The sequence below is a fragment of the Dictyostelium discoideum genome (assembly GCF_000004695.1).
Source record: "Dictyostelium discoideum AX4 chromosome 5 chromosome, whole genome shotgun sequence".
Lineage (NCBI taxonomy): Eukaryota > Evosea > Eumycetozoa > Dictyosteliales > Dictyosteliaceae > Dictyostelium > Dictyostelium discoideum.
In genome coordinates, this window is record NC_007091.3 from 1,057,899 (window position 1) to 1,076,284 (window position 18,386).

Sequence of the window (18,386 nt, forward strand, 5' to 3'; positions counted from 1 at the left end):
AAAAAAATAAAAAAAAAAAATAAAAAAATAGAAAAATAAAAAAAAATTTTTTAAAAAGTTCAAAAAAAAATTTTTTTTTTTATTTTTATTTTTTTGTTGAAACTTCAAATAAATAAATTTTGATTTTCACCTATTTCATTTTTTTTATTATTTTTTTTTATTTTTAATATTCTTAATTAATTAATAAATGTATGGAACCAAAGTAAATATATTTTTTAAATAATTACCATTCCAATCTATTTTTTTTCTTTGAATCTAATTTATTTTTTTTATTTTTACTTTTTTTTTTTATTTTTTTTTTTTTTATTTTTTTTTTTTAAATTCAAATTTTTTGTTTCCCTTTTTTTTTTTTTTTTTTTTTTTTTTTTTTTGCATTTTTGTGTTTAACAGATAAATAAAATTGGGCGCTTAAGAAATGATAAATAGTCAACAACATTCAATTAGAAACCAAAAATCAAATATAATTACTATAAATAATATATTCAATAAAATAATTAATTTTATTAGTAAACTTTTAAAAATTTCACTTGCCACAATATTTACATTGGTGACGTGGTTAACATTATATCACCTTTTACAATTATTAACATTTTCAACTAAAAGTGATATTAATAATAATAATCAAAATAATAATAATCAAAATAATAATAATAATGTTACAATTAATTTATTTACTGGTGTACCTACATTTGATCAAATTAAAGATATATTTTTTAATAGTGTATTAATATCAGTATTTATATTTCAACACAGTTTTATGGCATCAAGTGGCTATAAATCATTTATTTCAAGTTCTAATTTTTTTCGTCCATTACAAAGATCAATGTATAACTTTTTCACATCATTAACTATTGAGGTAACAAATAATTTTTTTAAATTTTTTTTTTTTTTTTTTTTTTAAATTATTTTAGAAACTAACCAGTTTTATTTTTATTTTTATTTTTAAAGTTTATGATTTCAAATTGGCAATCGGTTAATTCATTCATAATATGGGATTTATCAAAGTATGAATCAAATTTATCAACTTTAAAAACAATATTTTTAATTATAATTTTATTTGAATTTTTTTTATTTTTAAACTTTTTCGAATTCTTTGGAATTTCACAGGTAAGTAATAATTAATTAACTATAAATAAATGAATATGTTTATGAAATACTAATAATTCCTCCCCACACATATTTAGGTTTGGAGTCATTGCATAAAAAATAAAGAATATGAATTACCAATTGAAGAAAAGAATAGATTATATTCAATTATGAGGCATCCAAATACAGTTTCATTATTAATAATAATTTGGTTTTCACCAATAAGAATGACATTGGATTTATTTACTGTTTGCACATTCTTTACATTTTATTTATTGTGTGGTAATTCAAAATGATAATTATCACTATTTTTTCCAAAAAAAGTAAAAAAAAAAAAAAAAAAGAAAACTTGTAAATAAGAAAAAAAAAAAAAAAGGATTAATAAAATGAAAAAAAAAAAAAAAAAAAGAAATTATTTATTAAATTTTATATTTCAATCATATTATTGAAAATAATAAAGGATGTACATTATTTATTAATTATTATTATTATTTTTTTTTTTTTGTTATTTTTTTCTTGGTTATTTTTTTTTCTATTTTTTTTTTTTCTTGGTTATGTTTTTTTTTACTTTTTTTTTTTCCTTTTTTTTTTTTTATATTTTTTATATTTATTATTAATTAGTCATACTACTTGAAATATTTGGTGAATTTAATAATGAGTTTCCAGTTGAAGGAGGATTTGAATTTGTGGAAGAATTAACCTCTCTCTTCTTTTTAGCAGATTCAATTAATTTATCCCATCTTTTTTTCTGCTCAACTATAGTTTTATCCTTTTCTTCTAATTGTTCTCTGAGGTATTTAATTTCTTCCATTGGGGTTCTGGTGGTTTTCGAGGTTGGTAAAGTTGATGAAGATGTCATTGTTGTGGATTTTGTTGTTGTCGTTGTTGTTGTTGGATAAAATGAAGCAGAGGTTACCTTTGGAATATCTAAACCAGAGGTCATCGATTGGGTTATATCAATAGCTGATGATGGTGAAATGGATTGTGTTAGACGATTAAATTGTGAAGTTGAATCTTTACTATTTCTAATTGAACTAGTTTTCTTCTCAATCTCGACTCTAAATTGCATAATTCTATCTTTTAAAAATTCATTTTCTTGTTTTAAACTTTTATTCTCCTCTAATAATGCTTCAACTGTTTGATTAACAAGATTAATTTCAACCTGTTTAAGTTTTGAAGCCAAATCATCATCAAAACTATTTGGTTGTTCTTGTTGTTTTTGTTGTTGAATTGGTGAAAATTGTTGTGGTTGTGGTTGTGGTTGTATATTATTCAATCTTTGTTGGTAACCCTCTTCTTCTTCATCTATTACATTTAATGGTGATTTATTATTGATATTAGTACTATTATTATTGTTATTGTTATTATTATTATTTGGTTTTGATTCAACAATGAAAAAAGAATTCATCAGTGATCTATCATCACTTTTATTTCTTTGATGTTGTTTTTGAAGACCAAATACATTTGGTTTTGGTAGAATATCTAATAATTTTTCAATACCAAACCAAAAAGTTGAATGTGGTGATGAGCTTAGATTGGAAGGTAAACTACTGCTACTAGTATGTGGTTCGTGATATCTTAATGGTGGTTTAATCATATGATTATTACTACCAACACTACCACTTGGGTAAATGTAATAGGAACCTTGAAATCCACCACCATTATAAAAGTTACTATGAAATGCACCTGTTGAATCGTCGATACTATCATGAACCCCATAATCACTATTTTCATTTATTATATTCATACCACCACTGCCGCCGCCACTATTAATGAAACTATCGTTCATATAATTCATTAATCTATTTGGTGATAATTGGGATAGGTTAAATTCGGATGTACTATCAGTCATACTATTATAACTACTTTGATTACTATTATTACTATTATTATTTACATTTGATCCTATATTAATTGGATTACTATTATTATTATTATTATTATTATTATTATTATTATTATTATTATTATTATTATTATATATATTTAAATTCGTATTTATATTATTATTATTATTATTATTATTATTATTATTATTATTATTATTATTATTATTATTATTATTATTATTATTATTATTATTATTATTATTATTATTATTATTATACATGTTATTTGTATTATCTTGTGTTTGTTCGTTGTATATTAAAAGGTGAGGTGTATCTTCAGTATCATCATCGTTATTACTATTAATACCGCCATTTTTATTATTGTTTTTATTATTATTATTGTTGTTATTGTGAGTATTTTTATAATTATTTATTAGTCTGGTATTCCGGAGATCATTTGATTTTTTTAAATGATTTTGAGATAAAACCTTTAAAGCGGATATTGTTTGATCATTATTTGTTTGTTTAATGGCCAATGTAAAGTAATTTGATGCTTGTAAATGATATTCAATAGCATCTTCTATAAATCCTAATTGTTCAGAGTCTTGTGCTCTCTTTACTAATGAATGCGCTTTTAAAATATATGAAATGTCTTCACTCGATGATGACAATTCATTCATTTTTTTTTTTTTTTGAATACTTTTATATTTATATTTTTATATGTTTTATTTATTTAATTAATTTTCTTTGTTTTGGTTTTTTTTTGTTATTTATTTTTATTATTATTGAATGTTTTAATGTTAAAAAAAAATGTATATAAAAAAAAAAAAGTGTTTATATGTGAAAAATATTTATTATATATGTATTTTTTTTTTTTATATAATTTTTATAAGAGATTTTATTTGTACACTATTATATAATATTACGATTAATTTATTATTTTTTTTTTTTTTTTTGGGAATAAATATAAAAAAAAATTAAAAAATTAAAAAATTAAAATTAAATTAAAAATCAAAAATTAAAAAAAAAAAATAAAAAAATAAAAATTAAAAATTAAAAAATAAAAATTAAAAATTAAAAAAAAAAAAAAAAAAATTAATATTTTATAAAATTCTTGTTTTTTTTGATAATCTGAAATGGTTTATTAAATATCAATACATTTTCAAATTTATTAAATAATAAATCAATTAAATATTTATATTTATATGGTGATAGTGATTTCATTGTTTACTCATTAAAACCAATTGATGATGGCGATGATGATGGTAGAGAATTACATAAAGAATCAAGAACTATTTCATATAATCAATATTTATTTGAAAATATATTTTCATCACCATTAACATCAATTAGACATTATAGGATTACAATCAAAGAATCAAATCAATTAAAATTCATATTTAATTTAATATTAAATAACATTAATTTATTTAATATTAAATAATATTAATAATTTTAATTAAAATTATATTCATTAATATTTGAATTCAATCGAAACGAATTGGTTTGTGAATTTGTTAAAGAATTTAAAAATTTAATAAACAATATTTCAATACAACAAGAGCAACAACAACAACAACAACAACAACAACAACAACAACAACAACAACAACAACAACAACAACAACAACAACAACAACAAAAATCAAAATCGAACATGGTGAATATATTGAAGAATTAGGTAATCTCAATAATCCATATTTCACAACAGTAATAAAGAAAATGTGTAGATGTTATAAAAATAAATATATAAATAATATATAAATAAATTTAATTAAAGAAAAAAATTAGTAGTGGTTGATAATGATGCAGCATGAGTAGTTGAAGTGTTTAGGAAAGTTGTATAGATACCAAATGGTGCGAATAATGTTGTTTAGTTTGTTGAATTAATATATGATTGAATTTGTATACTTTTAGTATTCTACTTTTCAAATAAATTTAATAAATAATAATATAATTTATTTATTTTTATTTGTTTTTTTTTATAATTTATTAATTTACTTTTTTATTCACTTTTTTTTTTTAATTGAAAATAATCCAATCCGTTACAACATAAAAATGTTTTTTATTTGTTTTTTTTATTTATTTTTATTTATTTTAAAATGTAATAGTAGGGCAATATATGAAATAAATAAAATGGAAATAGTAGGGCAATATAATTAATTATATTGAAGATAGTGTAATTTGAAAAAAAAAAAAAAATTGAAAAAAAAAAAATTAAAAAAAAAAAAAAAAAAACAAATATAATAAATAAATTAAAAATGATTTGGATTTTATTTATTAGCTCTTGTTGGATTAAAAATTATCCAAAGTATTAAAAATAAAAATAATTATTCTAGCATGTTTATCTAATTCTGTATATTAAATAATGTTGTAGCTACACAACATTTTTAGTTAATATCGAAACTAAATATTGATACTGCACTTCCATTTTCTTTCTTTGTACCTGAATGTAATGTCCAAATTGATTTCCCAACATATCCTGTCACAATCGGTCCTATATTATATGGGAATGATTTTGATGCTGTTAAGTTTTGTCCCATTAATTTAAATATATACATTTTTTAAAAGATAAATTATTCTCTTTATTTCTCTCTTCGTCATCTTGACTATCAGATTGTGTTGTATCAATCCACTCTGGATCCACGAACCAAAGGGTATATAAAATCTTTTTATTCTTTTGTTTTGAATTTGAATTTATTGATAATTGTTTTAAACTTTTATTTAACGGTGTATCTTCATCTATTTCTTTATCGTCGTATGCACTCTAATTATTATTATTATTATTATTATTATTGTTGTTTTCATTATTATTATTATTATTATTATTATTATTATTATTATTATTATTATTATTATTGTTGTTGTTGTTGTTGTTGTTGTTGTTATTACTATTATTATTATTATTATTATTATATATTTTTTTTATTTTATTTTATTTTATTTATTTTATTTTTTATTCATTAAGATCCATTTCATTTAATTTAGCAATATCATCTTCATAATCAGAAGCTTCTTTTTCTTCTTCTTCTTCTTTTTCTTCTTCTTCTTCTTCTTCGACAGATTCACAATCAATTTCATCCTCATCTAAATCAGATTCAAATTCAATACTTCTTTTTATATTTTCAAAACCATTTTTTAAAAAAACTTCATTTACAGTTTCACCTTTTAAATTTTTAATTTCAATAATATGTTTAACGACTTTATTCAACTCGCAATGTGCAGAATTGATTGACGAGTAATTTTCGACAAATTCTGGTGAACAAGAATTGATATCGTCAATTAAGGTATCAAAGAATTCATCATCAATAAAAGTGTTGAAAAGTTTTAAACAGTTTGTTTCTTTGGTATATTTATTGACCAATTTTAATATATTGGCAATGCCATCAAAATAGTAATGAAATAGATTTGCTTGAGCTTGAGCTGTTGAATAATTCTTTTTCAAACAATCAAGACAATCATTCTGTATCAAGTTGAGCAATTGTGGATTGGAAGCACCAGTGATAGCGTTAATGATAGCCCAGGTGATTTCACGCTTAGTGTCCATATTGATTATTGGCTTTTTACCGTTTTCAATAGCTCTTTTAAGCAAAACCTCGTCTAAGACTCTTTGAATTTGACTCGATGGACCACTGGTAATATTTGACAAACACCAATAACCCTCCTTCACCAATGAGGCTTTTGGTGATGATAAAAATTTAGGAAACACTTTCAATACATTAGATTGTAACAAAAACTCTGTAACGTCGTCAGGACCCGAGAGCATATTACCAATGGTACGAAATCCAGGTATATATAATGCAATGACTGTTTTGATCGGATTTGAAAATGATTTCAATGATGATCTGTGCCATTCCCATCGATATGACATTGCTAAAGATCTCTTTCTCTTCCGGGGTCGACTCAGTCAAGAAACATAACGCCCACAACGCGTCTGACACGATGTCCGCCTCTTTATGCCATGTCAAGAGTAAACTCTTTATGGATGGTAATAGTGGCTTAATGAATCTAAATGCTGGACGTGGTGTACCACGACATAGATTACTAATGGTCCAACTTATATTTGAAACTAGTGATTTCTTTGTATGAGTTTTCAATATCTCCACCAAATGTGGTACTAGTATACCCTCGTTGAGTATACTATCTCTATGTTGTGATGAATCACATATTATCCCATTATTACTCATTCGATCCGATTAAAACATTAATTTTTATAAAGTCGCCGGTTCGATTCTGTGTAAAAAATTTTATATTGTTAGGTCACAGCTCTCTGATGAGAGACTCTGAGTCTTCCAAATATCATCAATACATTAACACCAACAAGCTAACGGCACCATCAACACATTAACCCATTAACCCATCAACCCATTAACACATTAACATATCAACACACCAACACATCAACACACTAACACATTAACGCATTAACACATTAACATCATCAAATATATGAAAGAAATGGGTAAAATGATTTTATTTATTATGTTTTGAGAGATCTTAATCAAAAATATTTATCTTTGATATCTTTCATCAAACGAGACTCAATGGAACATATAGCAGTTGGTAATTGTTGTTGAATTGATTTGATTATTTCCAATCATTCTAAATTTGGTTGAATCTATCAATAACAAAATTAAAGATCAATGGATATTATTATTAATATTTTTTTATTTTTATTATTTTTATTATTATTATTATTACTATTATTATTATTATTATTATTATTATTATTATTATTATTATTATTACTATTATTATTATTATTAGTAATACCTTGTGGAATATCTTTAAATAAATCACGAGTATTACCAGAATAAAGACTATAGAGTGTTTTTAATGGTGAACCAGTTGGTAATGAGGAATTTGCATTGTACGGCCATAAACTTCAGCACCTAATTGATGAGCTAAAACTAAAGCATGAAACCATAACTCATTATCCAAAGCAAATTGATGAGCAGCAATCATATCACCTTGAGTCATTAAAGATTGAACTCTATTCAATAGTTAACCAAAATCAGCATCGGATCTACCAATATTCTTTTGAGTTGGTTGGAATAAAGTTGGTGTAGTTTTTTTATTATTATTATTATTATTATTATTATTATTATTATTATTATTATTATTATTATTATTATTATTATTATTATTATTATTATTATTATTATTATTATTATTATTGTTATTATTATTATTATTATTATTATTAATTGGCATCATACCTTGTTGTTGTTGTTGTTGTGGTGGGCCGTTAAACATTGAATTACCACCATTATATCCTTGATAATTATTATTATTATTGTGGTTATTATTAAATTGATCATTTGGTGAAATTGGGAAATGATTTGAAAAATCTGATAATGAATGATTTCTAATAACTTGATTACCACCAAATTGTGATGGTTGTTGATATTGAATGGTGGGATTTGTTGATTAGATGATGACATTCGAATTGATGGTGATCCACTACCAACATTATTATTAAAGAATGGAATAGCTCCATTGCTACCATCCAATGATGTATTATTATTATTATTATTATTATTTTGTTGTGGTGGTGGTAGTATGTGAGGTTGTGGTTGATTTTGTGGTGGTGCGTGGTTGGGTTGATGTTGTTGTGGTGGTGGTGTGTGTGATTGTGATGGTGCCATATTTGAATAACTATGATGTTGATGTTGATGTTGATGTTGATGTTGATGTTGATGTTGATGTTGATGTTGATGTTGATGTGTTGGATTAGGTGTTCCAACGCGTGGTGATCCTTGAGCTACACGTTGATCCTTGTGATGGACTATGAGAAAATGTTGGAATGATCATTTGTGGTGGACTATTAATAACTGGAATCATTTGTGGTGCTTGTTGGTTATTATTGTTATTGTCAGATGATGGCACACTACTACTACTTTTACCAACACTACCACTATTATTTGAAGTAACTGGAGTAGGTGGAATACCAACCAGATGGTGAGTTACTAAATGGAATGATTGGTGGAGCTGGTTTGGTTGAGAAGTTGATGAAACAGGGTTTGTAGATATATGCTATTATTTACATTATCATCTGAGCTAAAGAATGAAGATATCTCCTTTTCCTTCTCCCCACTATTACTATTACTATTATTATTATCGCTATCGCTATTGCCATTGCTATTGCTATTGCTATTGCTATTGCTATTGCTATTGCTATTGCTATTGCTATTGCTATTGCTATTGCTATTGCTATTGCTATTGCTATTGCTATTGCTATTGCTATTGCTATTGCTATTTATATTATACTTGATACACGATCCAATAAAAGTTTATTTGAATCTAAATTCAAAATTGCTCTAATTAAAATATCATCAGATGGTAATTTACCACACATTACAATGATTGCATTTGATCTCTTTTGTGATAGAACACTAATAACTTTTTGAATTGGTTTCGATTTAACTGGTCCACCACCAATTGATGTTTCACTACCAACAACTGGCGATGTAATAGTTTCATTCTTTTTGAAGGGGTAATTGGTGATTTTGTTGGTTGTAATTTATATTTAACTGGTTCTTCTTGATTACTACTTGCAACATTTAATGATAATTCATGAATTTCATTTTCATTTGATTTTTCACCTTTAACAATTGTTGATAAATCTTTAATTGTACAATTATTATTTTTAATTGTATTATTATAAATTGAATTATTATTTATATTATTTGTATTTTTTGTATTTTTTGTATTATTTGTATTATTTGTATTATTTGTATTATTATTTAAAGTATTTGAAATTGTAATTGGTGATAATAAACAAGATAAATTTGGTTTTGGCGTTGATTTTTTATTTGATTGCTATTGTTGTTGTTGTTGTTGTTGTTGTTGTTGTTGTTGTTGTTGTTGTTGTTGTTGTTGTTGTTGTTGTTGTTATTGTTGAGTTTGTTTTTTGTTGAGTTAATATCTTTTTAAACTTTCTTCAATTTCAGGAGTTGATAAAAATTCAGATCAATTCCCAATTTTGTTTATTTGAATTATTACGAGCATAATTGAAGAAATGATTACAAAGTGCAGCAGCTGTACCCTTGAAAGTTTAATTGGAGTTTAAGGTAGCTTTCTTATTTATTCTTTATTGATCTTTTGATGGTGATGAGGGTGTTGGATTATCAGAAGTTGATGATAAATCAGAATCAACTTTGTTGCTATTATTATTATTATTATTATTATTATTATTATTATTATTATTATTATTATTATTATTATTATTATTATTATTATTATTATTATTATTAGCACCAACAATTGGTACTTGTCTATTACTACCACCTAAAATCTTGAAACCTTTTGTAAAGATTGAAGGAATATATGAATCTGATGTTGATAATTTATTATTTGATGGGAATGATGTAATTCTCTCTGCAAATGTATCTAATTGATTCAAATAAAAAATGATCTACTCTAAAAACGAAACCCTTTTCAAAGAATGATAATTGTTGAACACCACCACTGCTACAATCAAAACCATCATTGAGTTGAAAATTACCATTGAAACCAAATTCAATAAATTCACTTTGATAATATGTTGGAAGCTGGCCACTTGATGTGAAACATTGTTGATTTAAACCTTTATTAATCTTTGAAAAGTCATTTCTGTTTGTATCAAAATTTATTTATTTATTTGTTTATTTATTTATTTATTCATTCATTCATTTAATTATTTATTTGTTTGTTTGTTTAATAATTTATTACCCTTTGAAATTGAAACATGAAAATAAAAAAAAAAAATGGAATAAAAAAAAAAAAAAAAAAAAAAATGGAAAAAAAAAAATTTATTTGGAAAATAAAAAAAAAAATTCAAAAAACAGAATGATTACATTCATTTTTTTTAATTTTTATACCATTTTGTGTATTTTTGAGTGTTCTATTTATCTATACTTAATTCAATTGTTTTGGTCTTTTCAATTTTCATTTTAGTTAACTTAATTATTAAATTTAAAATTGGTGTAAAATTCTTTTTTGTTTTTTTTTTTTTTTTTTTTTTTTAATTTTCATTTTATTTTTTTAATTTTTTTTTTTTTTTTTATTTTTCATTTTATTTTATTTTTTTTATTTTTTTATTTTTCACAACCCTGAGTTTCCTTCGCTGGAAAATTATCAAATTATTTGTGTGTGTTTTTAATTGTATAATATATGGTAGGATAGTGTGAATTTTTTTTTTTTAATATAAAATAAGATACAGAAAAAAAAATAATAAAAAAAAAAAAATAAAAATAAAAACCATCACAAATGAATAATAGTAGCAACAATGTCAATCCAAAAATAAATTATAGTGGCGATAATCTAATCAAACCCGATATTGATAATAATAATAATAATAATAATAATAATAATAATAATAATAATAATAATAATAATAATAATAATAATAATAATAAAGATACCACTGGTCTCGTTGATAATGATGGTAAATTTAATATAATGAAAGAATTGGAATTTGAAGATTCATCAACAACAACAACAACAACAACAACAACAACAGCAACAGCAATAACAACAACAACAGAGGGTAGTAATAATAGTAATCAAAATAGTAATAGTAATTTTAATAAAACTTCACCAACTTTATTATCACCCAAATATTCTAACGATTCAACAATTAATAGTCCGAGAAGTATTGACAACAATCCAAATAAATCACCAAAAGAATCAAATAATAAAAATACAAGTTTATTCTCGACATTAGGTGATTCATTATCTTCATTATTTAGAGGTAATAATAACAATAACAATAACAATAACAACAACAACAATAATAATAGTAATAATAACAATAGCAATAATAGTGTAAATAATAATAATAATAATAATAATATAAGAAATCCTTATGGGCCAGCATTTTCACCTGTAATGTCACCAATTCAATCGCCACAATCATCACAAAGATTTAATCATACAAGTTCAAATAGTAATAGCATAAGTGGTATTAATGGATATTATAATGATAATAGTTTGAATGGAGGAGGTGGTGGTGGTGGTGGAGGGGGAGGTGGCGGTGGTGGAACACCATTTGGTACTGCTAACAGTACTTTGAAATTAGCAACACCTGGTGGTGAAAATACAATATCACCACAAACATCTTTACATTATAGTCATGGATTTATGAATGCGCCAGTAATTGATGATTTTATAGTTTTATCAGAATTTAGTGAACAAGCTGGACCAATAGCGTTGAATTTAGTACCAACAGAATTCCATTTTGGTATGTTGGATTTCGATTTATCAAAATATGTTGTCAAAGTGATGTCAGTAGATTTTCAAAATAAAACAAATGATTTAAAAACTTATACAAAAGATTCTCAAATGTTTTTCACTTTACCTTCAAATTATAGAAGTGAAATTTATGCCTATGTAAATACAAATTTTTTTTTTTTTTTCTCTCTCTATAAAATTATTTATTCATATTAATACTTTTACTTAATATAAAAGGTTCATCACTTTTCATTATTTGATATAAACGCTCGTGGTTATGTTAGACCATGTGTAATAAGTTATATTACAAAGAATCCATACAAGGTTATTAAATATTTCGATAAATTTATTCAACAATTTAATCATTTAACTTCAGTTTTAAAACAAAAGAATCATGTTTTATTTGAAGTAGAATATAAACAACGTCAAAAAGATTTAGAATTTACATATATTCATTATAAAAAAGAAAAAGAAAAAGAAAAAGAAAGAGAAAAAGAAAAAGAAAGAGAAAAAGAAAATGAAAATGAAAATGAAAATGAAAATGAAAATGAAAATGAAAATGGAAATGAAAATGAAAATGAAAATGAAAATGAAAATGAAAATGAAAATGAAAATGAAAATGAAAATGGAAATGAAAATGGAAATGAAAATGGAAATGGAAAAGAAAATGGAAATGGAAAGGAACAAGAAACAAAAGAAATAAAGGATGAAGAAGAAACAAAAGATAAAACTAATCCTTTATCAAAATCAGGTGAAATGGAAAATATTAACAGTTACTCCGATCAAGATGATAATAATAATAATAAAGAGGAATTTACAAATTCATATGGTGATTATTATGAAGAATATGATATTTTTTCATCTGTCAATGACGCACTATGTGAATTACAATCAATTGAGTTGTTATTTGAAAATGAAAGAAAGATACAATCGGCACCAAATTATAGGGAGAAACCAATACCACCACATTTGGAATCTTCTATGGGCACCATTTATTTTTCAGATACAGTTTTACTTAGTACAGAACCAAAATTAATCGATACTCTAAATAAAACAGGTCATTTAGATAAACCATTAAGACATATCAGTGAATTATGTCCTGATGTTTTCGAAAAATTCCTTCATAAACTTGAGCAATCCTATAAATATTTCTCAAGATCACCACTTCAAATGGAATTTGATATTCTAGATCCACAAGTTTTAAGTATGATCACACAAAATATATATATATATATAATATAATATTATCAAGATCTTTTATTTAATATTAATATTAACTTTTTTAAAAAAAAATAAATAATAATAATAATAATTTAATTAGCTCCACCTTCATTATTATTAACAATAGGTCAAACTTCAATTTTAAATTTTTCATTTGAATCAGAGAAAAAGAATAGTAATTCAAGACCATCACAATTAAAGGATACTCAAAAAATTAACAAATCTCATAATAAAAATATTACTAAAGCATCATCATCCCAACATAACTCATTAAGTTCATATTCTTCTGATCCAAGCTCTTATTTATCTGTTTATTCCTCAAATTCATTGTATGTAAATTTAATTTTTTTTTTATTTTGATTATTCCTTAGTTATTAACTCTTTGAATTCTTTTTTTATTTTTTATTTTTTTTATTACTACTTTTATAAAGAAATGATCAATTTGAAAGAAGTTTTTTTGAAAATAGTTTTAATCCTTTTAATAGTAGAACATCATTAATAAATTCAATGTTTAATAACAATAGTATTAATGATATTGATAAAACAAATAATAATAATAATAATAATAATAATAATAATAATAATAATAATAATAATAATAATAATAATAATAATAATAATAATAATAATAATAATAATAATAATAATAATAATAATAATAATAATAATAATAATAATATTACTATTAGTGGTCTAAATGTAGAAAATGAGTTATTATTAGCCACTACTATCCAAAATATGTTTGGTCCAAATGCTTTAAATAACAATAATAATAATAATATTAATAATAATAATAATAATAATAATAATAACAATAACAATATTAATAATAACAATAATAGGAATAATTTTGGTAGTTTAACTCCACCACCAGAATTATTAAGTGACGATAATAATGGTAAACTTAAATTAAAATCATTTTCAGATTATTTGTGGGGAACCAATAAAGATTTAATATATGGTAGAGATTTAAAAAAAATATTAACTAAATATGTTTGGTTAAGACATGCCGTTTATTCTCTATTAAAAGGTAGACCAGTTGTAATTTTAGGTTCACAAGATAAGGAACAGTATGTATTTTTTTTTTTTTTTTTTTTTTTATTATTAACCTTTTTTTTTTTTTTTTTTTTTTTTTTTTTATCTTTTCTAATCTCTATTTAATTTTAATAAATAGATTAATTATTTCAATGACATATGCACTTAGTATTTTTGTAGTTGGTCTAACTACAAAGTCAAAGATTGCATTTGATCCATGGAAAACTTCACCACTAACACTTTCAGATCTTTCCTCATTGAAATTAATTGGTATGCCTAAAGTATTATCAAAATCTCCATTAATCCCAATTAATGTTGCTGTATGTATTATTCTTTTTTTTTTTTTTTATTTAAATTTTATTTTAATTTTATTTTATTTTATTAACTATTTTAATTTTTTTATTTAAAAAAAAATAGAATTATGTTTCTAAAATTGATTTAGATACAGAAGAGTATCATGGTGTATTATATAGTCAAGCAAATGGTTTAGTGGATGAAATTTTAGGTCAAAAGAAAGTATGGTATAACGAAAGTATTTTTACTGGACATGTTGAAGATCAACTCTATGAATTGGCATTAAAGAGTTTTTATTATCATCATTTATGTTGTGTAGAGATAACTTCATCAGCTCTACCACCTCAACATCCTTCTTCACCATCTCTTTTCAATGCAAATAGAAACAATAGTAATTTAAATTCAAGCTTAAGTAGTACAAATAATAATTATTCCCCAAGATCAATAAATAGTGCTAATAGTATCAATAGTAAAAATAATTATATGAAAGATTCAACAAATATCGCTAATATTAATAACAACAATAATAATAATAATAATAATAATAATAATAATAATAATAATAATAATAATAATAATATTAATAATAATAATAATAATAATAATAATAATAATAATAATAATAATAATAATAATAATAATAATAATAATAATAATAATAATTTATCTTTATCAGAATCATTATTACCAAATTTTAATAATGGTGATAATTCACCAATTGGCAGTAATAGTATTAATAACTTAAATGCTCACATAAAACATACTTTGCTTCAATATCAACAATATCAAAGAGAACAACATGTTTCAAAGTCTGGTAATATTCAAAAGAAATCAAATGCATTAAAAGCTCAAAGATCAATGTCTGAATCTCATATTAAATATAATTTACCTCATAATCAACAACAACAACAACAACAACAACAACAACAACAGCAACAGCAACAACAACAACAACAACAGCACCAACAACAACAACAACAGCACCAACAACAACAACAAACTCAAAGAGATCGTGGTGTTGGTAATTATTCATCTGTAAACAACAATAATAATTATTTTAGTAAATCATCGAATCCATCATCACCTTCATCATCACCATATCAAACATTTGATAGACCTATGTTAGTAACAGTTCAACCAACAGATCCAAAATCATTATTCAAACGTTGGGAGATTAACAATATACATGATCAAATAATTATTGAATATTTATCTGAAGTGGTAAAAGATCAACAATATTATGAAGCTCATATAACAAATGAAATTGAAATAGCTCCTATCATTAAATTAGATTATACCCCAATATCTATTGTAAAAAATAAAAAATAAAAACAAACTTATATTTAATCTTTATTTTTTTTTTTTATTTTTTTTTTTATTGTTTTTTAAAATAGTTTCCAATTGGAGGTTTGACATCTTGATTCATTGGACCATGACCAGTGATGAATGGATCCAACCAAACACTATCTCCAACTGTGAGTAATGGAACTAAACGCAAATTGGCTTTCTAATTGGTAAAAACAAATAAATAATGAACCTGTTATTAATATATTATTTTGTGGAAAAATTTATACAAAATAAATAAAAAAAAAAAAAAAATAACCAATATCATTGGTTTTCCTTATAGTTGGGGAAAAAAAAAAAAAAATAATAAAAAAATAAAAAAAATTAAAAAAAATTCAATGCACCACACAACATCAATGTTTTTTAATTAAGAATATTTTTTTTTTTTTTTTTATTAAAATAATAATTAAATAAAAAAATAAAAATATTAATTAATTCTTTTTTTTTTTTATTTCACACCTTGACAAAGAATTTCTTATAAAAAACAAATTAAAAACTAATTTTGAATATTCATAAAAAGTTGAGCAGATATTTATTGTTATTATTTGAAAAAATTTTATTATAAAAAAAAAAAGAGGGGTACCCCCCCTCTTTGATCAATATCAATTTCAGAGTTTAAAAAAAAAAAACAAAAGGAATTTCAATTTCTTGAATTAAAAAAAAAAAAGGTGATCAATATGCTTCACTTAAAAGAAAAAAAAGTGATCATCAGCTCCCATTTAAAAAAAAAAAAAAAAAAAAAAAAAAAAAAAAAAAAAAAAAAAAAAAAAAAAAAAAAAAAAAAAATTAAAAAAACCAAAATTGAAAAAAAAAATTGAAAAAAAAAAAAAAACCAAATTAAAAAAATGAAAAAAAACCACCACTTTTTTTTGAATAAAAATTTATTTTTTTTTGATTTAAATATGTTGATGTCAACCTTAATTTTTGCAAACAGTAGAAAATAGCGATGTCGCGTGATGAAATTTATTTTTAATTTTTTTTTTTTTTTTATTTTATTATTATTTTTTTTTTTTAAAATAAAAATTTATTCAAGATTTTTTACACATTATTTAAAAGAAGACACCACCACAAATAATAACCATTATTATATATATTAATATATTAATTTTATTTTTTTTAATTTTTTATTTTCAATTTTTTTTTTAATTTATCCATAAAACTTGATCAATAACAAAAAATTTTTTTTTTTTTTCTTTTTTTTCTTTTGGTCCACCTGTGCCACAGGTATAATTTCATAAGAAAGAAACATTTTAACTTTTCTAAATTTAATTTTTTTAATTTTTTTTAATTTTTTTTTTAATTTTTGCCTGCTCTTTCAATACCATTTTTAATTTTTTATATGCTGTTCTCTAATCTTACTCAACAATAATCAAAAAAAAAAAAAAAAAAAAACAAAAACAAAAAGGTATGTATCACACAAAGTTTTAATTTCCTAAAAAAAAAAAAAGTTTTATTTTTTATTTTTATTTTTTTTTCCAATTTTCTATACAATTTTTTTTTTTATTTTTATTTTTGCAATACGTATCGATATTGTTCGCTGTAAAAAGGGTCCGTGTCCATTTATGTGAAAGGTTGTCAAACCAAAAAAAGTTTCAATTTTTTAAAATAATTTAAATCGTTTTTAATTTTTTATTGTGATGCCATAGATATTATATCATTTTGATTATTATTTTGAGTGTGATAATATTTTTAAAATAATAATAAAAATTAATATTGATAACAATAATTATTATTATTTTTATTATTATTATTTTAAATTTAATTTTATAATTTTAATTTTTTTAATTTTTTATTTTAATTTTTTTTTTTTTTTGAAAAGAAAAATTATTATATACTATGTGTAAAAAATTGTAAATTTTTTTTTTTTTTTTTTTTTTTTTTTTTTTTTTTTCCTTCTTTTTTTTTTTTTTTTTTTTTTTTTTTTTTAATACCTCTTTATATAGTATTTTTGACCATATAAATATATAACCTTCACAAAAAAAGGAAGAAAGAATAAGAATTGTTTTAATTTTTTTTTTTTTTTTTTTTTTTTGATAATAAAAAAAAAAAAAAAAAAAAAAAAAAAAAAAAAAAAAGAAAATTAATAATAATAATAATAAAAAAATAAAAATAAAAAATAATAATAATAATAATAATAATAATAAAAAAAATAAAATAAAATAAAAATAATTGTTTAACAATAAAAAATAATTATTTGAATAACTATAGTTTTAATTATATATTCATATAATAAATATATATATTAATTATTTTATTTTTTATTTTTTAATTTTAGATTTATTTTTTTTTAATATTTTTTTTTTAGTTAATTATTTTTTTTTTAATATATAAATAAAATTTGGATGTTAATTAAAGATATTCTAA

General features: G+C 22.0%; 3 protein-coding genes and 5 pseudogenes across 3 annotated transcripts; 3 read left to right on the forward strand and 5 right to left on the reverse strand.

The window, feature by feature from the left end:
- Positions 1 to 191: 191 nt before the first annotated feature.
- Positions 192 to 1,382, forward strand: DDB_G0288111 (hypothetical protein; the record flags this gene model as incomplete). Its single annotated transcript, XM_631793.1, has 4 exons — positions 192 to 202; positions 508 to 856; positions 949 to 1,107; positions 1,185 to 1,382. 4 exons carry the CDS (start codon positions 192 to 194, stop codon positions 1,380 to 1,382), a joined length of 717 nt encoding a protein of 238 aa, XP_636885.1.
- A 317-nt stretch (positions 1,383 to 1,699) lies between these two features.
- DDB_G0288075 (hypothetical protein) lies at positions 1,700 to 3,595 on the reverse strand (the record flags this gene model as incomplete). The annotated part of the gene is made up of 1 exon (XM_631794.1): positions 1,700 to 3,595. One exon carries the CDS (start codon positions 3,593 to 3,595, stop codon positions 1,700 to 1,702), a length of 1,896 nt encoding a protein of 631 aa, XP_636886.1.
- Positions 3,596 to 4,051: 456 nt separating this feature from the next.
- Positions 4,052 to 4,596, forward strand: DDB_G0288113 (annotated as a pseudogene; the record flags this gene model as incomplete).
- A 709-nt stretch (positions 4,597 to 5,305) lies between these two features.
- On the reverse strand, positions 5,306 to 5,476 carry DDB_G0288077 (annotated as a pseudogene; the record flags this gene model as incomplete).
- A 395-nt stretch (positions 5,477 to 5,871) lies between these two features.
- Positions 5,872 to 7,102, reverse strand: DDB_G0288079 (annotated as a pseudogene; the record flags this gene model as incomplete).
- A 578-nt stretch (positions 7,103 to 7,680) lies between these two features.
- DDB_G0288117 lies at positions 7,681 to 10,314 on the reverse strand (annotated as a pseudogene; the record flags this gene model as incomplete).
- Positions 10,315 to 10,316: 2 nt separating this feature from the next.
- On the reverse strand, positions 10,317 to 10,759 carry DDB_G0288119 (annotated as a pseudogene; the record flags this gene model as incomplete).
- Positions 10,760 to 11,165: 406 nt separating this feature from the next.
- DDB_G0288121 (hypothetical protein) lies at positions 11,166 to 16,007 on the forward strand (the record flags this gene model as incomplete). The annotated part of the gene is made up of 6 exons (XM_631801.1): positions 11,166 to 12,287; positions 12,366 to 13,332; positions 13,450 to 13,678; positions 13,817 to 14,419; positions 14,524 to 14,704; positions 14,802 to 16,007. The coding sequence occupies 6 exons, from the start codon at positions 11,166 to 11,168 to the stop codon at positions 16,005 to 16,007; spliced, it is 4,308 nt and encodes a 1,435-aa protein (XP_636893.1).
- Positions 16,008 to 18,386: the final 2,379 nt, after the last annotated feature.